This window comes from Anomalospiza imberbis, chromosome 3 (genome assembly GCF_031753505.1).
Source record: "Anomalospiza imberbis isolate Cuckoo-Finch-1a 21T00152 chromosome 3, ASM3175350v1, whole genome shotgun sequence".
Taxonomy (NCBI): Eukaryota; Metazoa; Chordata; class Aves; order Passeriformes; family Viduidae; genus Anomalospiza; species Anomalospiza imberbis.
In genome coordinates, this window is record NC_089683.1 from 60,815,166 (window position 1) to 60,842,523 (window position 27,358).

General features: G+C 38.0%; 1 protein-coding gene across 6 annotated transcripts in view; it reads left to right on the plus strand.

Moving 5' to 3' along the window:
* ARID1B (AT-rich interaction domain 1B) overlaps positions 1 to 27,358 on the plus strand; it is a 326,002-nt gene that overhangs the window by 24,339 nt on the left and 274,305 nt on the right. For all 6 annotated transcript variants that reach the window (XM_068184669.1, XM_068184668.1, XM_068184670.1 and 3 more), the window contains one exon: positions 8,233 to 8,427. In XM_068184669.1, the coding sequence (XP_068040770.1) occupies positions 8,233 to 8,427 (195 nt within the window). The remainder of the gene's footprint in view (positions 1 to 8,232; positions 8,428 to 27,358) is intronic.

Sequence of the window (27,358 nt, forward strand, 5' to 3'; positions counted from 1 at the left end):
TGAGTTCCAGATGGCAGCCATGCACAGTGAGTGAAGGTGTTTACTTGTCTAGGAAGCTGAGAACCTCATTGCCAGACAAAATAGAAGTAACTGGTATTCTGGGTGGGGCTTTGCTTTTTTAAACTTGGTTTTCTGGGTTTATGAATGGATTTTCTCATCCTTGTTGAGCCATAGCCTTGGCTACTGAGGAGGCCTTAAAGCTTTGAGGCATCCAGCGGTAAATCTAGCCTGAGAACTTTAGGTTACTATTTTCCCTTGCTATCTGCCTTGCTCTCCTACTGGGAGTTGCTATTTTGACAGTTGAAATGCCAGACTGAGAGCTCTGCCCTTGTCTGACCGTGCTCCAGTGCCAAAGCTGTTGTATTGGTGCAAAACCGTCCAACACAGGCAGTTCTAGGTTCAGACTGGACTGTGGATTGGAGTAGCCAGAGCGTGGTCACGATGTGGCAGCACATAGGAGAAGCAGCTGGAATGAGTGACCTGTTGTATAGTTGCAGATAGGTTTGCTAGAAGAACCCCTGAATTCTGCTGCACTAGAAATTGCTGCAAACTTGGTGAGGAGGGGAGTAGAGCTTCCGCATGCCTGAAGTAAAGTAGTCTTCTTTGTACGGGCATCCAAGTTGGAGAAAAAACAAATCTAAAGACAGGACTATAATTCCTCAGTACTTCCCGGAAAAAGTTTGATCTTAGGAAAGTGGGTTACAGGAGAAAACTGAATGTTCAGGTGTGACGAGGATAGATGACACACATTAAGCTGACTTCAGAGTAACCTATTAGCTGTCAGTAGCTGGCAATGACAAAGGCAACTTAAGGGGCAGCGGTTCTGGGCTGTATATCCATGTCAGCTTGTCAGAAACCTAGGGTTGTTTTGGCCATCATCTGTGTTAATGTGAATAATTGCTTCTTGATGTTGTCTTAACCTTTGCATGCGCTTGTAGTGGCAACTGAAGAGGTTAGTTTTGTACATTTCATTAAAAACAGGTTTCTTTTCTTTGTTATGTTTGTTGTGGTTTATTCTTTCAGTAGTTGCTTAGTTATATCTATATGCAAAATTTTAAATAGAGAATGGCTGATACACAGGCTTTACAGTTTTTGGGTTATGTGTGTTCAAGAGGACTCAGAAGAAGGCTGAAAAACAGTATATCCTTCTACCTCACCCTGCAGGAACAGTTGCTTGTATAAATTATTTGTAATTGTTCTAGGCAAGTAGTAGTTGATTCTTCGTGGGGCATAGTTTTGATTTTTTTTTCTTTTGCCTTGTTAATGACATACTTTCTGTTTTGAGTGGGAAATAATCTTTCTGATATCTCCCTGCAGCTGAAATCAGACAGTATGCAGAGCCTTTAAGACAAGCAAAATGGCTATTTATGTTAAAACTCTGCTAGTGTGTGCTTCTTCATTTAGTGGATTTTCTTTCACCATAGGCTTATGTTTTTGCTTATTGTTTATTGTGTTTGTGCAACTGCCTTTTTAAATTAAAATTTTAGTAAAACAGATAGTAGATTTCCTTTTTCAAAAAATAGAAAGCATGTTTACTAGTCACCTCTCAGACTTTATTATTAATGTTAGAATTTAATGCTGTACATTCATACTTTTGAAATAGTTGCTTGCAACTTTCTTAAATGGATATTGAAACACACTAGACCTGTTCTGATACTCACTCTTTTGTCATGTAAAAATGTTGGCTGAGCTGTCCTTGTACACGTTCATACAAATGATGACATTATCTAGGAGTGGATTATCTTTTCTGCAGTTCCATCCTGAAGCCAGCTGTGTCATTTATTATAGTGAATACTTGTGATTATCTTCAGCGATAAATTTGTGACTTGGTGCCTGACATAGAGTTGAGAGCTCCATGCCTGTCTTCCTTGGAATGTCAGTAACCGATTGTCAACTGTCTACTTATTATGAGGTTTCAAGGCCTTGGTTTTTATACAGAAACATGTTTTCTTTTTTTTTTTTTTTTCTTTTTTTAATATAGAGACAGAAGCTTTGGCTGCAGATCAATGAATAAACAAAGAGTTATTGTATTCATAGCTCTAGGAGTTTGAGGAGAAGCCTACTTCAGAGTGTTGAGTTCATGTTGTTTTGTTACAGGCACAAATGATGGAGCATTACTTGGGATACTTTGTGGCTTATAGTTGCTTTAAATCACTGGATTTGCTGTTGTCAGCCAAACTAATACCTCTTTCAATTTTTTTTTAAACAAAAAAGCACACTTTCACCTGAAAAGTAGTTACATGTCTCATGTAAATACTCATCTTCTAGTGAATTGCTCTGTCTGCCTTGTAGAAAAGAGCACTTGCTGAATGGGATTCACATCTAAATCCCATTGTGACCTTATTAAAGTGTCTCCCACTCCTCCCTGTATTGAGATTTCAGTGGAGAGGGTCTTTGTGGCATCTTTAAATGGAAATGTTAGTTGTATTTTGGGACAGTGACTGATGTTGTTCATATTCATAAATATAATTCAAATAAACATTTTGTTGTTAGAAATGAAGTGCTAGTTGATAACTTAATAGTGGATATATATATGTAATGTGTGCGTAACATCAGTAAAGCCTTAAAAGTAAGACCTGGTTTTGATCAGACTGCTTCTCAAGTTATTCTCTTGTGCAAGCTGCCTCAGATCTGAGTGTAGATGCTGTAACTGGAAAACACTGGCTAAATGACTAAAGAAAATGGTAGTGTATTTTTCTGTCACTTTAGAAAAGGCAAAATTGAATCTCCAGCTACTTCAGAGTGAGGTGATTTATTTGATCATTTTGGATGGGAGGAGAGCAGGATGGTGGTAGTTATACTGAGCTTACAAGTGGGTGTAGAATATTAATTTTTTCACTGCTGCATATAGCAGGAATGTCGAGTTTATTCTTTCACACAAAACATTGAAGAAAGGAGCAGGTATGAGAAAAAGATTGTCAGTTACTATTAGTAAGTAGTGTAGATTTTTCAGTGTCCTACCTTAATGGTTGTATTGTCAGTCTAAAGACTGGGAATGAAACCTTGGCCCTGTTGAAATCATAAGCAAACTTCCGACTGGGTATTTTAAGGTGCTCATGAGACACATAATAGGCAGGAACTCTTATGAAATGCTCTGTTCTCACAAAGCCTGATAGTACATGTGCAAATGAATCTGATACTGACATGAGATAGGCGCTATAATAAAGGGGTTATAAATTAGGGTATTTCTGTGGACTGAAGCAAAGAACAAGACTGAGGTATTTTGAGGAACTGCAGTTCTACTCAATTTTAATGAAATGCAGCAAGTTGAAGAGGAGGTGTGGAATAAGAAGCAAAAGGCAGAATCCATCTAGGCTTGCCTAGAAGAATATGGCAGTAAAAATAGCATGAGCAAACACTAGATAAACTGGCAAAATGGTAATGTGTGTATTAGGAGTAAAACAACACTAGAGAAAAATTGGACTGTTCTGTAAAGGCAGGAAAAGAAAAAAAAATGGATGTCAATTACTACAATGACACTAAAATAAAATTTAATAAGAGATTAAAACTTTGCTCTACAGCATGTAATAGAAAGTAAAAGCATGGAAGATGTGAAAATACACACATCATCCATTCATAGTCAAACATGCATGCTGTGTTTTAGAGGAATGTGATGCAGTTTAGAGCAATGCTGTCATTTTTGGTAGATGTTAGACAGCACTTGTGGAGGGGTTGGGTTATGATCCCTACAGCATAAAGAAGTTGATACATCTCATAATCATTCTGTCACTAAAAACTTGTCTCTGAAAACTGTTGCAACTGATGTTAAAGAAAATACTGGAACTTAATAAATGTTAAAGGAAACTTCAAATAAGATTATAATATTTATGTCTCAATTAGCAACTTCTTTTAGTAAGTTTTCAAAATGTCGTGGATGAGAGAAAGTCTTGCTATAAGAATGAAGTCAGAAAGTCTAAAGGAATGATAAAGCTAAAAACTGCATGCATTAAAGCTGGAAAAATTTACATTGAAATTTTTATCTTCACTGTAAGGCAGACAGTACTTGATGAGCAGCTCTTTTATCTTTCTGTTAAATGTATGGCTCCAGGTCTTCCTCACCATCCACTGTTCTTAAGACAGAATTTGTCTTTTTGTTAGAGAGTTTTCAGTGGTATTGATCACGGACATATTAAATTCCAAAATCAGTTCTGTGTTGAAGAAATGATGGGGCTTCTTTGTTCATTTTTGGGGTTGGAATTTTTTTTTCCCTTTTTTTTTTTTCCTTTTTTTTCATTTTTACACAAGGGAAATGGAGGCATTGTTGTAGAAAGTTTGGCCTGGTTTTGATGGCTGTAGGTTAAATTTTTTGAAACACACAGTTTCTGGAAGCACTTTCAGAGCACATCTATTATCAAATTCAAAAGTTGTTGCAGTTGTAGATATGCAGCTTTTCCTGCAATTTAAGCCCCAGGATTTCAAGTCAGGATGCATTAAATTGGTAAATTTTGAAATTTTTTTGGTTTAGTGAAAAGCTGTGGCAGAGGTAGAGTCCGTTTCTGCCTGAGGAGCACACAGCTACTTTAGATGGTAGGACAGTTGTCTCCTGCATTCACTACCTGTATGATAAGTGAAGCCCTGCTCCAGTAGATCCCACTGGCCCCTTCACCGCCCTGTGCTGGGTGGATACCTGGAGCAGGCACACGCGCTGCCTGTGAGGATTGAAGTGTGACCGCGGGTTTAAAGACAGCCATATCTGTGAAGAAGACACACTTAATGGTGCGAGGGCAAACTTAATTCCAAGGGCTCTCAACTTCTGCAGTAATAATCTTTCTTAAGCCTGGGGGAGAACTGGCTCTTTGGTTTTGTTTTGCCTTGCAGAAATATGTTGACAGCCACTGAGTCACTGGTAGAAGTCTTCTCCTTTAGCTGCACCACATAGAGGATTGAGATCTAATCTGAAGGCAGTAAGAAATAGCAGTGGGGACTTGCCACCCCTCATAAGGACCAACCAGTGGATAGGACGAGAAATGTTTCCTCACCAAGTCTATCTTCTCCAACCTTAGAGATCATAGAACACTCTACTGCTTGTTCTTTCCCTGAAATCTTTGGAGGGAGGAGGGAACAGGCAGCACTGATAGCTAGGGTGGGTCCCTGTGGATTGTCCCAGTAATTTGTCCAGGCACAGTCACTGCTCTCTCTCACTGTCTCATTTTCAAGTATCTCCAGTCCTTGGTCCAGGTTCTTGATTTTCAGTGTTCACAATCAGTTCTGAGTATGTCCAAATCCCTTGCCTCCCAGTGACCATGGCCCCCTCAATTCCAGTGTTGTGTGAGACGCTGCAGCCCCTGGTGACTGGATTTATAATAATATCTGAGACTCTTCATCCCTCCACCTTTCTGAATTGGAGGGATATCACCCGAGGGAAAGAGGAATGGCTTACCTGAAGAGAACATGGAGAAGCGTTATGATGGCAGGCTGGTGAGAAGGAGGGAAGGAAGGATGCACTGGCAGTGAGGCTCACTCTCCCAACACACACACAGAAGCTCTGCTGCTTGGAGATCACTAGTCCAAAGGGCAGAGACTCTTTGGCCTGTATCCATGTCACCTCCTGACCTTGTTTCCTCCTCTCCCCTTCAGCTCTTTCTGCCTCACTTCTGTCTCCATTGCTTTTTTAACTCATTGTCCCTCTTCCTTTGTCTGGCAAATTCAAGGCAGCTTCCATACACTTCGTAACTCCTCTGAAGAAGCCTTGCCCTGCCCTTCATGTGCTCCTGTTTTTTCCTCCTATGCTCCCAGTCTGGTGACATTCAGGTGCTCTCTCTGACAGGGGCACATGCCTTGCCTTTCATGAATGTCCAGTGTCACCCTGGGAAATTAAAATTCTCTGCCTCAAAGCATGGTACTCAAGAGGTATTTTCAAGTGTTTTATGTGAGAACATAAACCATGTATTTTTCTGTGACCTCATTCTAAGACATAGCTGAACTATTTCTGCTGAATTTTCCAGAGAATTTCAGCCTCAGGCATACATATGCCCTGGAAAATTTCAGCCTAAATGCTTGAAGTTTGGCAAAGTTTATACGCACCTGAAAGTAGTCTTAATAATGGATAATGTTAGATTGTTTTAGCTGTGTAGCTATCTGCATTGTTTATATTTAGGAATTGGATGCAGAAAAGAAAATATTGCACCCAAAATTAATTAAACTTGAATGTAAGTTAATGTGGTTATTGAAGATGACACCTGGAAATTATACCATGAAACAGAAGGTGGTAACAATGAAAAGTGCTGTTTGGCTTCATGGGAATCTAATGGAGGAAGCTCAAGACTCGCTTTGAATAAGGATTTATGTTTGAGAAGAAGAATATGACAGGTGATGCACTGAACATTAAAACACAGAAGTAACCATAGATAAAATATTGTGGTCTATAGGAGGAAATGTAAGTTTTCCCCATGGACACTGTAAGAAGGAATCTATAGTTCATCTGCTTAGCCTTTGTGTTTTGAAAGGCTAAGCAGGCTAAGCACCACAGTTGAAACTGTGGTGAGAGTGCATGATGGCCTAAAAAAAACCCAAAATTGAGAATGTTGTTTTGGGTCAGGTGATCTGCAGTGGTTGAGGAACCATTGATTTTGAAAAGTATGAAATATAAATAGTAAATTACCCAGGGACATTAAGTGGCAAAAAATAGAAACTTCTAATCTGGCTACAGAACAGGCAAGCAATAAAGGGAAAATTGCTGAGTAATACTTACCCAAAATTAGCAGTGAATGTGAAATTTGCTATGGTAGCAAAAAAGGGTGGTCCTCTTCTGAAGTGAATGGAGATGTCATGTGAGGAGGAGGTTATAATTTCCATCTCCTCAGGTGTAGTGTGCCCATATTCAGAATACTTTATTAGTTTTGGGTGACATTCCTGGAAAATTGGTATTGGTAATGGTGGAGACAGGCAGGGGAAAAAAAATGAGGTTTGATGGATTTTATTTGCAGTAAGGAAAGAATAATAGTTCATTAAGCAGTGACTACTTTGGAAAGGGCATATTTTGGATAAGAACAAAAAAAAATCGCATGTTAATAGTACAAACAGCAGTGATGAGAAGAAACAGGGATGGGAGTGAGAAATGCTAGTTATTGTCATAATAACTATTACATCAGAATATAATAGCCAGAAAGGACATGAAGAAGCCATATTACATAGGAGGTTTTAAATTAAACTGTTGAGCAGCGTGCTGCAGGAAAACATGTGCAAAATGTGCTGCAGGAGAGAATCCTGCTCCTGGTTGGGGAGTGGGCTGGCTGGGTGAAATAATAGGTCTTTGGGAGGGGAGGGGGGAGCAGGAGGGGGGTATTTGCCACTTTCGTGAAGATGAGATTGTTATAGGCTTTTGGAAAGCTTACCCCCACATTCTTCCATTAATCTAACCTGTACTCAGGAATTAAAAAATGGATGTCATATTAACAATACAGGGCTGCACTTCATGAAGTATGGTGTGTTTTCTGGTTCAGTTAGTTCTCAGTAATAAAACATGAGGGTAATACTGCACAATGGTTGACACCTGTCCCAAAACTGTTACAGGGCTTGGTAAGTGCTGCCAAAAAGTCTAAAAATAAAACTTTCCTCCCTTACCTCCCTTCCCCCTCCATCACTGGTTGCAGTTTGGATTTTCTGAGGTCTATTAAGGAAGCAAATAAACTTTCATGTAAAATGTGGGTTATGACTTGCTTTTTGATCTGAAAACTTATTAGTGTGCACGAAAGCAACAGGAAAATGCTGAAATGCAGTGTTCTGTATGCATTGCACTTCTCGGAAACTTTATCTTCTTTCCAGTTTCTCTTTTTTTTTATGTGAGAGAACAGGCATTTTCTCAAGGTTAAGTGGCTTGTCCACTGTTTGTGTCTCTCTTGATATAATATTTATGTTTTTATTGTATTTTTGTTTTAACGTTAAGGTCAGTGCTGCTAATCAGTGTGTAGCAATATATTAAATTATTTCTTAAGCTAAATTTTTGGGCATATTTTCTGCTCTCTGTATAGGTAACAGACAGCCTCAAGTTTTAGTGTAAAATATTTTTTAAAGTTGTTTTAAATGGAATGGAAGTCCCAAACTAACTATTCAAAATCTCGTCTAATTTATCAGTGAGCCCTGGGTATAGTACTTTGCCAGTTTGTTCATCAACTCAATATTTGATGTATAAAGCATTGAGGAAACACATGTATAATTCGCCTGCAGTGAGCATGACGATTCTGACCTTTTTCTTTGCATGTCTTAAATATTCCTTTGCTTGTTTGCCAACAGGGCAGTCCGATGGATCCGATGGTGATGAAGAGGCCGCAGCTGTACGGCATGGGCAATAACCCCCACTCTCAGGCACAGCAGAGCAGCCCGTACCCCGGGCAGTCCTACGGCCCTCCCGGCCCCCAGCGCTATCCCGTGGGAATGCAGGGCCGAGCCCCGGCAGCCATGGGAGGAATGCAGTATCCACAGCAACAGGTTTGTGGAGGATTTTTCTGGGTTGCTTTGGTTTCCCTCCTCTCTTTCTCTTCTCTTCTGACATTCCGGTAATACAGAGGGTGCAAGAGAAAACCGTCAGAAATAAGTATTCCTTGTGCAGAAGGAGGATGAAGGACTCTTTAAATCTAAAGAAATTATGTTCACAGTGTGAATGTTTTCTGAAATCCCTTACAGTTTGAACAGGATTTAGTTTGTTGCTGTATCTTTCTGGAGAGAGAGAAGTATGTCAAATGCCATGAGTTTTCTTTTTTTTTTTCTAGCTGACACCACTTACTCTTGCATATTTTTTGGTTCTTTTCTTTGCTGCTGTTGCTATTTTGTTCTTGGTTTGTTGGGGGTTTTTATGTTTTCTTTCTCTCCAGCTTACATACACTTAAACGTAAGATGAAAACCTAGAGATGACATCAGTACATCAAGGCTAGCCTAGTCCAGTGCATACAAAACTGTTACATATTTATATCAGCTGTTTGTTGTTGTGGTAGTTGGTTTTCTTTTTTCTCCTCATTTTGATAGGAGTCTGTAGCATTTCTTTTTTTTTTTTTTTTTTTCTTTTACCAACTCTTTAAAATCAGTTTTTTTTAATGTATCAGAGTATATAGAAAGGAAAGGATCTTCTTTTTTATCTACTTGGATTTCACTGCTGATGGAGACCTCTTGTGCTTTTTTCCTACTCTTTCTAAGAAGGTCAATCTCAATGTGCATACCTTGTACTAAGGAAAATGCAGCAGATTTCAAGAGGTAGAAATAAAGCAAGGTTATCAAGAAGTTAATGTTTTGCTATTTTTTTCTAAATTAGGGATGTGATTGTAGGCAGTGAGAGCTCTACACTGCCTTGTGAGCACAACAGATTAGTAACTTGATCATTAATGGGAAAGAACATTTGTTTTGTGCAACTGACCAGTCACAGATCAGCTTCTTTTTATGCCATTTATTGTTAAATATAGAAAATAAAATAAAATTTTGGACTCCTGGCAGATAGATGCCCGGCCAATTCTTGTTATTACACATCCAGTAGGACAAGATGTTAATCAGGCAGCTAATTAAATAACGGTTTCAAATATATCATAGTATCATTATCACAGGTCTTAATTTTTATTCTTTTCTGTTGTTAAATAGATACTGATAACAAAGAGATTATTTAGTTTAGAAATGTCAAACTGTATATTTGGTTGCTAGATTCAGGCAGCAAAGCATTTTGTCAGTTGCAAAAGGGAGTTGAAATTGAATAAAGGAGGCTTTATTTTTCTCTGTGTATCTGTAACCAAAGTGAAGTTATTAAAACAGATTTTTAATTTAAAAATGAGTTATTCTGTGTTACGCAGAGATGAGTGTTGAATTTGCAGTGCATTTGCTAATTGCTTGGTAATTGTAAATTACCCGTCAGCAGGCAGTGACCTGGCAGCGCCATTGGCTGCCGGCCCCATCCGTCTCCTCACAGCGCTGCCCTAAGTGGCGGAGAGGCAGCGCCGGCCGAGCACCAGAGCTCTTTGGGGAAAAAGGGACAGGATAATTATGACATTGAATTTTTATTGAACGGACATCACCACCTAGGCATGATTTTGTTTTGGACAGCCTCCAAAGCTTCGTGTGTTTGGTTTGTGAACCTCTAATGATCTGAATCCAGCTCTTTTCATATTGCTCATATATTACCACCTTTCTACAAAGGATTAAAATTCAGGAATGCAGGTTTGTAAATTGAATTGCCAACTTACCAGCTGAGTGGTAAGTTGTCTTTGGCACAGGATGCCACAGTTTGATTCCTGGCTGGATTTTTACTCCTGTGACATGAATATTAAATAAGGAGAGTCTAGCTACACTTGTTAAAACTGTGTAGCACGTACCTACTTTATATCACATATATATATAAAATACATAATATTGCCAGAAGTTTCAGAAGATGAATCTCAGCACTTTCTGGAAATTGGACTGCTTTACAGTGTCACATTGAATTTATCAAAAGCGTAAGGCACTTCCAAAAACTTGATTGGTTAAAAAATACTGGGCCTTAAACACATACCGTGCTCAGATTTAAGTATTGTGCAGAGATAGCACTGAGTAGATGGATTATGAGGGTGGAAGTGCCACACTGTAGGAAGGGTGGGAAGCATCAATGGGAGAGATTGTTCTTATTTTAAATTATAGTTCTCTGTTGCTCAAAGACAGCTGAGGGTGTCAGCTCTGTTTCCTTGGATGAAACAAGAAGGCTTTTTGTTAAACTGTGAAGATTTTTGAATTTTGAAGAAGACCTTGAAATGTTAAGTCTGGCTCTTTGTCAGCAAGTGTTGTGGCTTGAGGTTAGAACTATGGGACTTGACAGATTTTAACTTGCAGGCTCTTCTGCAGGATGCTGCAAATGAAGAAATAAAGATGAAAAACAACACCCTAAAGATTGAGCTAAAATTAATGAAAGTGGTAGAATTGAAGATGATTGCCTAGATGTAGTTAGCTGGTCTATGTCATATTGCAGCAGAAAATAGTGTGTTCCAGCCTGCAGCCCAGAGGTGGAAGAGCTCTCTCCCAGGAAGGGAGGCCTCTGGCATAAGCAGTAAAAGATTAAAGAGGATAAAAAAGATGAAATGGTATCAGGTGCAGTCAGCCTATGTATCTGCAGCATGGGTGTCAAGCACAGCCTGCTAACCAGTTTTGAAAGAGGTATCTATGAAATGCTGCAGTCATTCTCTTACAACTGCTGTTTGGTCTAGGCATGCTTGACACCAAACATGAAGGTGCAAATTACCCCCCAGATTCTCCTAAAATTCCATGTGGAAACTGCAGGATGTTGAAGTGACTATGGAAAGCATGGGATATGTTCTGCAAAGGACTGAAGAGAGAAAGCAGATCCCCTAAGTGAGTTTCGAACTCATCTCTGATGAGTTATCGATGATGAGCTCCAGCACAACACACTGAGCCTTACATAAGGAGCACGATTTGAAATCCAGGCAATCTCTTTACACTAATACAGCTAAAGATAAAGGGGTCTAGATATATAAGTGGCCATATAGGAAAGGCAGGTTGATTGTAAATAAAGCAATGGTAGCCTGAGATTTCAGCTTTCTTTTCTGACAGTTAACAATAGAGATACAGATTTTCATGTGAAGATGGGTGATAGCCTCCTGGGACAAAGTGCTAAGCAATTTGAAGAATGCTGCAGCATTTTGTAAGATTATGATGGCATGTCCAGTTAACTCAGTGTGAGTCAAATAAATACATAAAGCCTTTGGACTGATTTAACACCTATATAAAAGGGAAGGTATGAGAAGGGAAGGTGATACAAAAAGACTAATATACTTAATTTATAGGATTGCAGACGTGACATATTCCTTGTCAGGATGTATTAATATGGAAAATTAATTACTTGGAAAGAGATTTTTATATTGTTAGGAAACTTGGGATTTTGTTTCTTTCTCATTCACCTTTAGTGGGAGAGCGGGGAAGAAGGCAAGTATGACCTATGCCAATGTTGTCCCTTCATAAATGGGACAGAAGTTGCAACAAGGTTTTAAAATGCAGTAAGTCTTGCCTGTAAGTCTTAATACTACTATCTCATAATCTCATGAACTCTCTCACCTGGTTTGCATGGGGTTAATATAATTTTTGGATTATTAGCACTCCTTACCCAGGGAATGTATTTAAAACCAGAAAGCAGAAAAATATTCTTTCAGATTTAACTTCCAATTTCTAGTATCTTAGATATCACTTGGAATTACAAAGAGATGATGTCAAAACTGAAAATCCTAATATGCAGGGATAGCTAGCACCTGAAAACTTCAGGCTTGATTTTGCAAGCCTGATTTTACATCTCACTATGAGTGAAATACTATCTGAGTAATAAGATCTGATTAAAAAGACAATAATTTGCTTTTCATTTAACTTCTTTTTTGCCTCACACCCTTTTTGGAACTCAGTCAAGCAGGTCATGATGACATGATCGGTTCCTTCTGGCTTTAGTTCGATTACCCGCTCAAAGTGCTTTAGTGCTGTGTGCTGTAGGAAAACCTTCTGCTGCTTTGTAAAGACATTTTTTGGTAAAAATAAAGAGACCTCAGAATACTGATAAAAATAAAGGGCTTTTTTCTCACCAGTGGTGTTGCTTTTTCATGATAATAGCATGCAGTATTTTATTTTGTGAGGCATTTCATTAAGCTTAAAAATCATATACTTGAAATACTCACAGGTTTTGAAAGTTTTCATCAAAGTTTGAAGGCTTGGATTTATGAATATGTTTGAAAGAATTGAATGGTGTGATATGCCTGTTTAATCAGATGATCATTGCCTAATTGATTTTTTTTTAGCATGCATTAAAATTCCTTGTGTACTTGATGGACTGGAACAACAACTTATTGTGTAAATAGGATCGTGTTGCTATAATGCATAGTAAATTCTTTATGAAAGATATTTGCATGGATACATACAACAGCCATTCCTAACAGCTATTTAAAATGGAACATTTCAGTACTGATCATGCAGTTGCCTTAGTGCCTTGAGCCTGCTTGGAGCAAGACAAGTTATGAGGCCTGAGCCTCGGTCTATTCTTTTTCCTTTTTTTTTGCTATAGAAATTCTGTGAGATGAAAGGGTGCTAATCACTCGTCCCTTTAACTTTTTTAATATTCTTGATTTGCAGAGTTCAAAACCAAATGTTATCAGTGTCCTCACTGTTTTAAGAATAGAACTGTAGATATTCAGAGAAGTACTAATTCTATATCCCCCCTTTTTTGATGTACGGATTATTTTGAGGTGTAAGGAAAATATGCCTGCTGTTGTCTTATATGGCAAGTTTCAAGTGGAGTAACTTTTATTTTTTAAGGGGAGAAAAAGTTGTAAAACTTCTAGGAATATGTAGCAAGGATTTATTGTAATGGAAACTGCAAGTAAACCAGAACCATAGGAGCAGCAGTGTGATTACATCATTTAGGAAAGGGTTTCCAGTGCCCCTGTTGGGTAATGTCCCAGCTTGGAAATGTCGAGTTTGCACCAAGGAAATCAGTTGGCTGTTGCCGTGGCAGGTAGAGTTTTAAAGCTAGCAAACACACGTGTTTACTACTGGTTGGCTGGTTGTGTAAGTTACTTTCTGAGGTCATTTTAATTCTAAAAGATTGAAGTATGTCAAGAAAGTGAGGCTTACTGTCATATTTGGCTCTGACCATTAACTTAAAATGCTGTGTATACATATAGCAAGTACTGGTCAAGTGATTACCTTATTGGTCCTCTGTGTGTATAATTGCCCTCAGCAGCTAGATGATACTAAATGCATTGTAGTTTTTTGTTCCTAAGTAAGTGTTAGCACAATTTATGTTAGTCTTGTTAAAGAGAGCAGACACAGAAAATAAGCACCGTTTTCAGTTCTCGGTCTATTTATTTTACAAGAACAGAGCATGAATCAATGTGATTGAATCGCAAAAACAACCAGCAGAGGACAAAACAGTGAGATGTGTTGCTTTTTCTTAAAGATTGATAAATACATTTGATGCACACACATAAGAAGGGAGTGTAAAGCTTTGATCAGGATGTGCTTCAGAAGTACATTTTTCCAGAGTTTTGTTTGATTTACCTTTGGGGTTTGAGGGGCATTTGTTTTTCTTTTGGTTTTGGTATGGCTTTTGTGTGTGTGTGTGTTCTATTTGGGTTTTTGTTTGCTTGTTTCATTTATTTTGGTTTGCTTTTTTCACTGGGCATTTATTTGGAGCTGTCACTAGCAGATTATGAATCTACTTTGTTATTATTTTTTCCAACTTCTGTTCTGAAAAAACACAAATACTCTAATTAAAATAATTCCTTTGTAACATTTTATTTGAATGATAGATCTGCTATCCTGTTGAACTTCTATAAACCTCTAGGAAAAAAAAAATCAGTAAAGTAAGTAGAACTGCTGCTTCCTGGATAATGTAAAGTTTGAACCAGAAAAAGGAACAAGAAGTCATAGCTAGTTGCCTTTCATGTAAGGTCATCTTTAAGAATGGGTCTTTTGATAGTCAAGTGTTAATAATTGCAAAGAAAAGTTGTTGCTCTTTGTCATGTAAAGAAATGGGATTTTTAAATTTCAGATTTGGGAAAATGCTAAGTACTGTGCTTGTGCAGACTGTAGGAAAATGTTTAGCATGGTTCTTTCTTTTGGGTATACTAAGCCTCATTGACTAAATTGAAAAAAAAAGGCTGCTACTTTAGTTCATGGCAGGATAAGGCTTTATGTTGTATTGTCTCCTTTAGAATTATCCCTTCTATTGAGTGTAATTCACTCTATAGAGGGAGGTGAGCACAGATTACAGATAATCACAGAATCAAATTTGAAATAAGTTTGTGGTCCTTATGATAGTTTAGCTCTTCATCTTAATGCTGGTCATCTGAGATTGTTTATCGAAGAAAATCCCTTAAGTAACGGAATTGCATTATTATGGTAAATAGAAACATTTCAGTAGCTTCCATCATTCTTTGAAACAGTGCAGAAAAAAAATGTAGGTTGAAAAGGGAAAAGAACTGATCTTTCAGCTGGTGAGAGATGGTTCAGAAATGAGGCTGGGTCAACATTTTTATTTGTTGAATTACCATGTAATGATCTTCAGTAAATGCTAATTTTTGCATCCAAACTGGAGTAAGAGGCAGACAGCATTTGTACAGAAAGTGAGTAAGAATGATCAATGTATTATGACAAATGAAATGTATTTTTGTTACTGCTAAACGATTGTCATTTAGCTGGAATATTTAATAGCTGTAATCACATTTGTTGTTCTGCTTGGAAATGGGGACATTAGAGAGGAAAACATGCAAGCCCTCTGTGTTGGTGTTCTGAAAAAGGTTGCTGTTTAAAGAAGCAGCAGTTATTTTGTTGTTGGGAGCTTGATTTGCTAGCAGAATTAGCTGTCAGTGTGCACTGGCGTTAGGCAGGAAATAGATTTGGTGATCAGGAGTGGAGAACAGAGAGCTGTTTGCTGCTTCACTAGGAAGGTACAAAATCACTTATTTATGAACAGCTCATTTTACATGGCAGCAGGAGACATGAGTTTATTTACATTTGAAGTAAAATAAGCATCTTGCTTTCAGAAAAGTCTGCTGCATTACTCTGTTCAACAGCTGTCATATAATGATTGTGCCAGGAGGGTTTTAAAGTATAGGTAAGAAATAATTGACTGTTGCTCTTAATTTTATAGTCATAGTAATTTTTTGTTAATAATATTAATCAAAGAATAATTGACACTCAAATGGTTGAAATTATGTCCTGACCCATCATGCACATATACAATTTGGTTTTTTTAACCATATTGTAACTTTATTTCCCAATTTACCTGAGGGAGCTCAGATATTTTTTTTTTCTATTTTTTAAAAAATCATGGTATGAGTTTCTCAGAAGATGCTATCATTTGTCTGTAAATTTGGACTTGCACAAAGGAAGCAAGGGAGGCAATAGAGCATGCTTTTTTAAAAATAGGGAGTGTGTTTCCCACAGCTGAAAATAGGGCTGAAGATAAGGGGAAGTCAGTGGGAAATTTGCCGTGACTTCATTGGAACTACAGTTTCACTTTGGGGCCACGTTGCTGGGGTTGGGTGACTTGGCTTTAGTTGATATAAGGGTAGGCAGAATTAATCTGCTAAGTTAGTTGAAGAGACTTTCAGAATGAGACAGGTCAGTACCCTTCACTTTGGTCACCCTGGGACAGGGTCAGGTAGTTTTCTTCTTGAAACATTAGGCTTTTCAAAAAATATCTGATGTTTTAGTAGTTCAAGATTAGACTCATATTGCTAGCAGCAACTTTTATTTTTTTATAGGCTAAGATTTATATTAGATTTGGCTTCAGCAAAACTTGTGCAAAAATTACAATGGGAGAGTTAGTACTGCAAAAAAACCAAAAGTGTTTTCCATACCTTTTTTATCTAGTCAGTATTAAATGACATGGGTTCCATGCAGTACAATTCAAGCTTGTTCAGTAACCTGCTGTAGTTTTACATGTTTTATCATCTAGAACATTAAGGCTTTTTGTGGGAGTCGATGAATTACAAAATCTTAAAAAAAAAAAAGCTTAAATATGTTTGAGACTAATTTAATTCTCTGTAGATAATTTTTCTAATACTCGTGTTTGTTTATATTTTGCATTGCTCCTTATAACTATTCTAACTGAGCATATCTAAAAATCCTAATGTAAATACTTTAAGCTTTTGGTGTTTGGTTGTTTTTCAAGACGGATGAAAGAAAGATTTAAGAACTTAAGGAATAACTCAAATCTACAGCTCATGCAATCTCTGTAGGCTTTTATTCTTCTGCTACCTTGGGTGACCCCATTTTTGGGTACTTCTGGTACTTGTTCATTGCTATTTGCCTGAAATAGAAAAAATGTGTTAAATGCTTGCATCCTTTCTGATAACGTATTTCATCTCTGAAGCTTATAAAGTATTTTGGGGGTGTGGAAGAGTACCAATAAAAAAATCAGTGTCTGTTTTATTTCTTTGTGCACTCCATTTTTTCCCCTCTTCTTCTGAATATTGTTTCTTACACTCAAATGCAAAAAGCATTACTAAGAGCAAGGCACATACAGGTAATAAACAATTCAGTGACTGGACATTATTAGAAATCATATTTGAATCTTATATCCAAATACACCTTTAGGAAAGTAAGTGGATTTAGTTTTGGTATATACATCAAAGGGACAAATTTCTCTTGCTTGTTCGTTTCTTTCACAGAACAGTGATGAAGAGTTTCTTGGCAAACTGTAAAATAAGTTGTCTTTTGGGACAAGAGTCCAATCAAAATAAACAAGGTTTATATAGCCACTTAGGGAAGATGTTTTAATTATTTAATTATTTAAGAAGTAACATTAGTTATCCACAGTCTATATACACGTGTGTTTTACAGGCCATGTTGGGAAGGATGTGCTTTACAGGACAGGTTAGTGGAACCACCTTGTTCTTCCTACAGGATTGTGTCTCTGTTTTGTGCTCAGCAAGTGGTGCTTAATAGAAACAAGCACCTAAGAGTCCGTGCAGAGAGCAGTCTGAGCCTGTGCATGGACAAAGCAAGCAGGGCTGCTCAGCAAGGACCTCTGCTTGAAGCTACTCCTGCCCTTCCTCAGAGTCTCTACTGCTTGCCTCCGCTCTCTCTCCTAATTTTCTGAGCTGGCAGCACTGAAAATTGGCATGTGTTTTGACTTTTCTGCTGTACTGGAGAATGTTTTAAAGGACAGATGCAAATTGACTGGTTTGTGTTTTTCATTGGTTTCATTTTATTGCTGGTTGGCAAAACTGAGGAAAATCAGAGGCCAAGATATCTCCCCGCAGGTTTGGGAAGTGTGTACTTAATAGATTTATGGCCCTTTTATGCTTGGAAGGTTATTCTAGGGAGGAAACTATTATTTCTAAAATGAACCTTAAGTTCTGCAGAAAATTATACTTTAGATCTCAGTTCACAAAAAATCCTACCTGATGTTGGAGAGCAGGCAGGTGGGTTTTTAGTCTCTGAGGCGATGCTGTGAGAAATTCCATGTATCCTTCTCAAACTGAAGATTGTTTTATGACCTGAATAAATTTGCAGTCTTGCAGCAAGTTGTGAAGAGTAGATTCAGTAAATGCCAAGATTCTGTGGGGTATTTGGCCTTTTCTGCTTTGATTTTATACATCACAAGAAAAACAACGGTTTTTAATATTCCTTTAAGCTTATAATACCAGGGTTACAAGAGAAGCATAACCACAAAAAGTAACTGAAGAATATCCAGGAAAAGATCAGATATACTTTGGGTGTATTAGGTGTAGGCTTTTCTTTCTTCTTTCTCTCTTGTGTTCTGTCATCCCATTTTTGTCTTTCACATGTAGAACTGACTAAAAATATACTCCTATTCTTGGCATGCATTAAAATCTTGTAAAGCAGAATAAAACTTGAAAAATACCAGAACCCTGTGTACATGTGAGTTGGTGTGTCTCTACTGGAGTTGCTTTAGACCTGCTTGCAGGAACTTAGAAACTTCAGCTTTCTGCAAATCTGGTTAAAGAAAACAAAAACAAAAACAAAAACAAAACAAAAAAAACCACAAAAAAAACCACAAAAAAACCCTAAAAAGTTAAAGAGTTAACCTGGTTGTAAGATTGATTTTTGCAGGAATGTTGTGCTTAGTGGAGATAACATGTTTTTACTTGAAAAGTATTTTTTATAAATGGACCTGATGTTATGTATTGCACTTGAGACACAGGCAGGAATGGCTATATCCTGAATTCTTTCAGGTAATAAACTTAAGTGATCTCAGTATTTTAATAAATATTTACTGAAGAAAGGAGAACACACTTTGGCATTTGGCATAGATCTTGTAGCAATGAAATGCTGCAAATGATAGGGTTTCATACTGCATTGTGGTTTTGTTGGGTACTTTTTATTGTATTAGAGATGCAACATTTCTATTTGCAATACCAAATGGTAATTTCTCTGAAATAGGTGGGTGCCAATTCTTAAGTGAGAGTTTGGTAAAGGCATGGAAGGGAGCCTGGGACTAGTAGAAGAGCAGTATTGTCAGCGCCAGCACTGACTGTACAGGGAATGATCATCTGCTTCCTGCATGTCAATAAAAATGCAGGAGAGCACCTTTCTTGACACAGAGGTTGCTGAAACATCAGTGCTGTCTTTTTCTTGTAATACTCCTGTGGATGTTTTTGCACAAAGTGGTATCTGTCAGAGCTTGAAATATTCTTGCACAGTTTCCTTTGAACAGGTAGCACAGGACAAGTTCTAGCACATAGCTGCTTGACATGGGGCCGCCTACCGCAGGGAAGGAATGCCTTGCTTACATACGTCTGAGCTGATGTGCTGAGAACTTTGCCAGTCATTTTGCCAGTTACATACTGGGCTGTAAATAATTGCTGAACTTCCATTTTGAATCACAGAATTTTTCCCCCCCTTTTTTACCTCCCCCTTTAAAGTAAAGCCCAAGCAGTTGAAAATACTGGGAATGATGTAACACTTTGTGATTACTCTGGAGATGTTTTTACAATAAATAAAACATAAATCTGCACATCTTTATTGCTATGCCGTCTTCATTTTTGAAATGCAGTATTTGTTGTCCTTTTGTTGCTTTCATTAGTGCTGTTCATCTAATAACCACCTGGTGTGGGGTATGTGAAATTACAATGGAAACAAATATTGTGAATGGTTCACCTAAAAGATGCAATAAAAATACGAATACTTAATATTTTCCTGAAAAAGAGATGCCTTTTCTTTGTTATTTTTATATACTTGACAAGCAATTGCAGATGAAATTTGAACAGTGGTTGAAAACAGCATAGTCTTGTTTTTGCACCCTTACTGGAGTTCTTAATCTATGCTGTTAACATCTTGGTTTGGAAATTGAGATATTCAGATATCAGGTTTTGATATGTTGTGAAAATCCCAATTGTGTTCAAAAAAGGTAGAATGAATTAGGCGGTAGAACTCCTTGAAAGGATGTGAATTCATTCTTGTCCCATAATTTTTCCTACAGTTGAAGTCAGTGTAAGTGCTTATTGGAGCAAGCAACATAAAGGAGTGTATTTGTGTGCAGCTGCCTTGAGGGATTTTTCTTGTCTTTTTTTTTGTCCTTAAGATTCCCTGTTGTCTTGCGGCAACTTTCTCTGTTTAGTTGAAGGTGAAATGAGCCTTGCAAACATATTTGTCAGCTGAGGCAGAGGTGTACATGTTTGTCCATATTGCTACATTAATACTGTTTGTTACACTATATTTACTCGTGGAAAATTAAGTGAGTAATGAAAGCCTGAAACCTCATTCTGGACAGAGCTGTTATGGATGCTTGGTCAGTCTTCTGCTTGCTCTCCCTACTGGGTGAGGAAACTGTACTGCTGGGGGGTCTCCCTGTTTATGTTCAGGAAGGCCGCCACTGGCCATTAGCTCTCCCACTGGCTTACATGATTTTTAGTGAAATTTGTGCTGTTTGTGCTAAGGTTGCGCTATTCAGGCCAGTTTTGCACTTACCACTGCACTTTCCAACTGGAAGCACAGAAGGCTTCCCATTTGGGTGGGGGAGTGAGATTACCAGCCCTTCCTGTAGCAGGTAGTCCCATCACGGAGTTATTTAGTAGGAAACTGCAGTGGCTATGAGCTGATCTGTCTCAAAGGCCTCCCCTTCTGCTTGTGAGACAGTCAAGGTAAATGTAGTGACAGTAGGGCTGTGGAAAAATCTGGACCTGCATTAACAAATACATCTTGAAACAGCAGTCATTTGGCTGGAAGTATGTTTTGATAACTATTAAGAAAAGACTTGACATTTGAAAATAAGTGTACGGATGCAAATCTTAAAAAAAAAGTTCATAATCTTTCTCATGAACAAAGCTGATGATGATAATGTGGCTGGCTACTGTGTCTAAGTACCTTTGCCTGGACTTGCATTACTTCTGGACACCCTGCAGTACCACTGATTTAGAACTGAAGTCATACTGCATATCAAAGCACTGGGTTTTTTTGGGGGTGGTTTTTTGGTTTGTTTTTGTTTTTAGGTGTTTTTAGGTTTTTTTTTTTTTTTTTTTTTTTTTTTTTTGAGAACAAAATTACTATGTCATAAATTTCAAGGTAGCAGAAATAAGCATGCTACTGTGGGGTTGGAGAACTCTGAAGCTGTGAAACTTGAATTGTTCCACTGACCAGAAAATATACCTAGACGGGCCTTTTCTGACATAAAGAAGAAAAGAATGGCTCACACACTTGATGCTGTGGAGACTCCCAGAAGATGATTACCAAGTGATGTTCTGAAGTCTCAAAACATCCCATGAAGTAGGAGCAAACCCATTTTTCCATTCAGTGCAAGAAACCTAGCACCTCTCCTTTTCCCATTCTCTTTCCCCAGCTGCATTTGGCTGTCCTGTCTGTCAGCTGTGGTGGAAGAATTCACATTAGTAAGGTAGGGTTTTGATGCTAGTTGCTAGGAGGCAGAAGCTTTTTAAAAAGCCTCTTTATCCAGTTTGGCTCAAATGGTCTTCCTGATAAGCAACACAGAAACAATGGTCCTGCAAGTGTCCCGCTGGTAGGGTGAGTAAGTTGGTGTAGTTGTTGGTGTTTTTGAGAAGCTGGTTATTGTCTGCAAAGGGAAGTGAGCCTGTTCCTAGGCTGAGCTCCCCCTGGTAAGCAGACAAGCTATTTCTTGGGGTCACTTTGGCTTGGGTGAGTAGAAGAGCTCAGAGCTGGGGCAGTGGGGGTGGAGGGTAACATTGCAGGAACATGTAAGCACACACTGAGATGGAAATCATGGTTTTTTGGACAGCAGTGATCAAGGAACTAAAGATGACAGGAGGGGCACCCCCCCGCCCAGTCGCCATTTAATTGCCTACATTCTAATGCTGGCAGCCAGGATAATAAACAAGAGAAACTAAAATTTCTCATTTACAATTACACATTTGACTGCTTGGTATTTCTTGAAATTTAGTGTAAAGGTTCACAGAACTGGAATTTTAAAATAAATGGTTATAACCTATTTAGAGATATTTGAATGGATAGAAGGGGAAGGAAAGTGGTACTCTACATCCAGAGTGATATTATGTATTTCTGAGTAACTGAGTACTCAAAAGCAAATGATATTACATGCTTGTGAGTTATTATCCTGGCAGAGAAGGCAGAAGATGAGGGTACTAACCAGTACCTGCTAGGTACCACTGAAATTAAGTAAAAGCAAGATGACCTGTCCCTCAAGAGTGTTACTTGCACTAGGGAGAGAAGGGTGATACAGAAATTGAACACCACCTGCTGCAAGGATTGAAACCCTTAGGCATTGCTGTTAAAAACTGTGCGTGTTTGTCTGGGAAAACATTGTATCTGGCACTGAGGAATTCAAAAGCAGATGAAGAAGAGCTAGTCACAGAAGTAAATCAGTGGTGTTTTAGTTGAAAGGACCGTAGCTTTTTTTAATTAAGTTGCGTGCAGAAAGACTTGAGCTCAAATAAGCAACAGTATAAAATCCATGAGCATGGATGCATGTATCAATTGATAGATATATTGTGTACATACACACACAATGTTGCTTTCAGAGGGACAGCAGCACAAAAGACGGGAATGGTCATGAGCTGAATCAGTTGGAGGGATTTTTTTTTTCTCTGTAGATGATACTTGGACTGGCTTAAAAGTTTTTTTACTAAACAAATAATTGAAGAAAAAGTTAATGCTGTCCTGCTGTTCTTGTTTCCAGCATCCATTGGAATTTTATAACTAGAAGCTTCACTTCTCAAAGCAATTTCTTGTTTTGTTTATAAGGAATATTTTGAATGTGGATCAAGTTTATTTTTAAGTGGTTTCTTTAAGTAATGAAGGCTTGTTTTAAAAGGAGTAAAATTCTTTCAACTATAAATGAGCACTAATTATGAATTTAAAAAAATTATCTGGTGAGAAAGAAATGTTATGTTTGCTATTTTTATAATGTAATAAGCATGTTAAACTTAAGCACTGAATAAATATTTGTTTAAGCACCTAATTGCTTAAATAAGTGCATGAGGACATTAAATACATTTTTCTGGTTAGCAAAAAGACTTGCCAAGCATAGTGTGAAAGCTTGAGCTACTAATAAACTGAAACAGAAGAGTTACCAATCAGTAAGACTAAACTTTTCATTAAAATAATGAAAAAAAAAAAGCAACACAAGTAGAAAATGCATTACTCATACCACATTTTCCTGTGGCTGATTTAAATGAAGGTAAGACCAGACTTACAGAGAATACTTCGACTTTAATAAATCCATTGTGATCTATGAACTAAAATGCACTTCTCACTTACGGGATATCGCTTTCTTCTGGAAACGCAGTGACAGAGAAGGCTTTGAAGGTCATGGTAGATAATCGGTTGAGTGCAAGTTCCTTGTGCCGTCCTGCAGTTTAAAAGCATTAATATGATATTTGGCTGGGTAAAAGAAAGTGATACTGGCAGACTGAATCTGGGTTTTGGTTCCTCAAAATGGCTAATAGAGATGGTGCACAGATACAGAGTTAGGATGGCTGGAGTGAACTGGAGAGTGCAGTTGATAGTAAAAATTCCAAAGAACGGAATAACCTTTTAGGTTAAAAGGAAGTGATTCAGTTTTCTTGGCCTGAATTTGTATATAACTGAATACACGGAACAGAAGCTTTAAAGAATTTTTCAGCCCAGCACAGAGGTATATATGGGCTATTCTTTCACAGACAGGGAAGGCCCATTGGCTGGAGAACTATGGCCATGTTGTGTAAGGCTTGCTATGCCCTTCAGGTAACTCAAAAAATCAAAATAACCCCAAGAGGTCTGAAAATTAACATGGTGTTTAAAGTATTGAGTGACATGAATGTGAAATCACTTTCCTTCTGTCATATTACAGTCAGAGCATTTGTTTTTCTTTCTGTAGTGAATCATATGTTCCAACAGTGTGGTCAGTTTATTAAACCTGCACCACATTGTTATGCCTTCAGAAACCAGAAACTTTGATTACTAAAAAAACCTATGTGCTCTGGTTCCTAATTTTGTAAAAGTGAGTGCTTTTTGTGGAGGTGGGTTCTCTGGGCCCAAGATGTTTGCCATCAGGCAAGTAACTTAAAATAAATGCAGAAGGTGTGAAAACACCTTCTGGAGATGGAAGGTATTCTTACTTCTTCTGAAATACCAGATGAAAACTGTAAGAGTTCAGAAGACACAGAAATGGTATTTTGTGTCTCCTTGGAAAAATGGGCGGAATTGCACCTGCGTCCTGCAGAAAAGAAACCTTATTTTGAGAGGGCAGCAAGCTGGCAGGCCAGCCTCTGGGCTGCTGTGGTCTCCACAGCAGGGGCAAGTTCGGCTGTGAGAAGCTCTGACCCACCATAGCTGATGGGGAGGACTTCTGAGCAGGACACTCTTTGAATGGGACACACAAAAGTTTATCTCCTGAATTTGACTTCATCCAACTCTATAAAGCCCACTTAAACAGTGCAGTCTTTTTCCTTTTAGCTGTTCATATACCACTGAAGCTTACTGAGATTTTCTCCAAGGAAGGGAGGTCAGGCATGGACTTTGCATGAGACATTTCTGGAGAATGATTTTTGCATTTTTTTATGTTGGTTAGCCATCATCTTGATTCTCAGGCTTGTGAAATCAAAAGCATACAAATAAAGCAAAGAATACCTTACTAGTTTCCTTGTGAAAATGTGTGCAAGAGTACCCATACTAAGTACACTGCCATGTATCTGTTCTTGTCTGCCTTGGTATGCTTTGGGAGTAGGGGTCTGGATTGATTAACGCTTTACTTTCCAAAATTGACCACAAGGAAACAAATTTAACAAATTCATAAAACTATACAGTAGATGAAACTGAGGCAAAATCATATCAGTTTAGTCTGGCTCTATGAATAGCTAAGAAATGGCTTTATATTTTTTTAATACCTGTTAAATTACAATACACTCAAGTTACTTTTCAACCTCTCATTCTTCTAGACAATGAACAGTTACTAATTTTTATGTAAAATATGAATCTTTAGACATTTTGGGGGTATTTTGGAGAATAAATTAAACGTAAGACACTATTAGAATTTTACATATAAGTTTTGCATTTAATAGTCCAGTTTTCTTTCAGATTTTGGTAAACGCAATAAAAATGTAACTGTACAATATATTTATGATAATTTCAGTTGTATGTGCTTGTAAGAATGCATGTATATTACATACTAATGAGCAAAGGAGATAACACTTTAGAATTGGAATATAGAAAAAATCCAAGTAATTAGGATGCTTCAGTGCAAATTTTGACTCTGCTGCTGAACTGCTATGCTAATTTATTATAAAATGCATGATATGTGCAAATAAATGATAAAATACCTACCCAGTGCTGCATATTAGTAGTGCTCTATCCAAAATAATGTTTATTGAGCAGAAATTATGTTCTTGAAAAACATGGGAGTGAAATCTGAGTTTTTCAGTGTACTGGAGTTCTAGCTTGCTTTGAACAAATTTGCTCTTGCACATCAGGTGGAAACACTTGTTCTGTAGATGCAGCAATTAATTGCTTTTATCTCAGCACTTAATTTGATTTTGCTTTCCCCCTCCCTTAATACAGTCTTGTAATGAAACCTTTTCTATCTCAGTTGAAGTCAAATGTGCCATATTTCTGTGAGGAAAGACTGCTGCCCTCTGGCACTGGGGCTCTAGATTTGTTCTCAAGAGTCGTGGGGTTTGCGGTGTTGTTTGCCAGTTCAGGCTTAATGGGGTTACATCATAGGAGAGCGTCTGGAGATGGGGAAGACCTTTCAGAATGAGCATGAGTAGGGGAAACAGATACCAACAGAGATGTACTCAAGGGACAACATGGCCAATGCAAAGAGTCAAGTAGGCATCTGCAGGACTGTTGGACAGTGGGGTACAAAGCTTGTGTGACTACACCAAGTAATGTCGCAGTGACTGACCTCAAATGATGAGCGCGCACATAGGATATGTAGTTATGCAAGCAGGGGAAACTCTAAATTTTAGGTGCTGTTGCTCTGCATGAAGCATCAGGGCTTTGGAATAATTAACATCAGGATTATTGAGGTAAGGGTGCTCAATAGTTTATTCAGGCACAATTAGTCTTATGTTTTCTTCCATGGTTTACTGATGTTACTGGATCCCTGAAAGATCAGTATACTGCAATGGGCTGGGTATACATGTAGCTTGTTAAAACAGTACACGTAAAAACAGGTTCAGAAGTTTTATTTAAGTGGGACAACTGGTGTGTTTTTTCCTTAAAACAACTTAAACATAAAATTTGTAGCAGTTTACATTTAGTTATCAGCTGTTGGTTGTCACCTTTTAGAATAGAACAAAAGAGAAAAGATGACCACCAGAAAAACATCTTGGCCTACTGTATCACTGAGGAGAACTGGGAAAGGTGTGTGTGGACATTCCCTGCCACCAGCCATACTGGTGAATAGTAGATGCTTGAAAACAATTCACTGTGTGTTTCTGTTCTTTCTCTTCCATCTGGTCCCAGTGGTGTTAAATTTTGTCTTGGAAGTGCTATACACATGCACATATATACATGAACATATTCTATATACGCATCCATGTATGTGGTGGTATGTAGCTCTCCATATGCAGAAACATCCTGATGGTGTGGATTCCTGGGCAGTAGTAGACACCACTCTCAGTCATGGCACTGGCTGTTCTTGGCCCTGTCAGCTGTAGTGATGCTTTAAATCTGGGATTTGCTATGACAATTAAATTCAGAGCATGTATAGCTCACAAATCCCCCTCCACCGTGACCCCAGATATTGATTTATTTGATTGGACAGTTGGAAGACTATTCAGAATTATCTGTGGAGCAAGCAGCATTTTGAAACCAGTCTTTATTAACATTAAAATTATTTATTTCTCCTTATGTTTAAAATAACTTGGAGTTTGAGTCTGACATTGCATAAATCTCTAGGTAGTGGTGGGTGTTTGAACAAATTTTATGCAGTCTGCTTATTCACTTAAAATTTTCACAACAAGTATTCAAAAGCTGCTTCATTTGAAAGGACAGAGTTTTCACAGCTTAGTGGGCTGCCGATTTAATACCAGTGAACTTTGAAAGCTTTTGCCAGGACAAGTGCATGCATCTTTGTATTGCTCCACAAGTTGGTGGTTTAGCTTATTTTAGAGAAATAAATCATAAATGTCAGATCTGAAGAAGGGCTTGTGTGACTGTAAATTTGTGTGTGCAGTGGTGGGTTTTTTTCCCTCCAACTATGTTGGTTAGCCTGGTAAGATGCTGTCTCCCCCTGCACAGGCTTCACTTTATTTATTCCATGTATAGTGTTATTTGTTTATTTATGTATTTATTTTTAAGCATTTCGGTCTAAATGTGCTTGAAAATTACCATCTGCTCTCCTGCTATTTAGATAGGGCATGCTACAACTGAGGTGAAGAGCTGTCACGTCAAATATTTTCACTCTAGCTTTCGCACCTTTGATATCAAGTTACATAATTGCAGCGCAGGACCATTTCCAGGGATTCCTTAT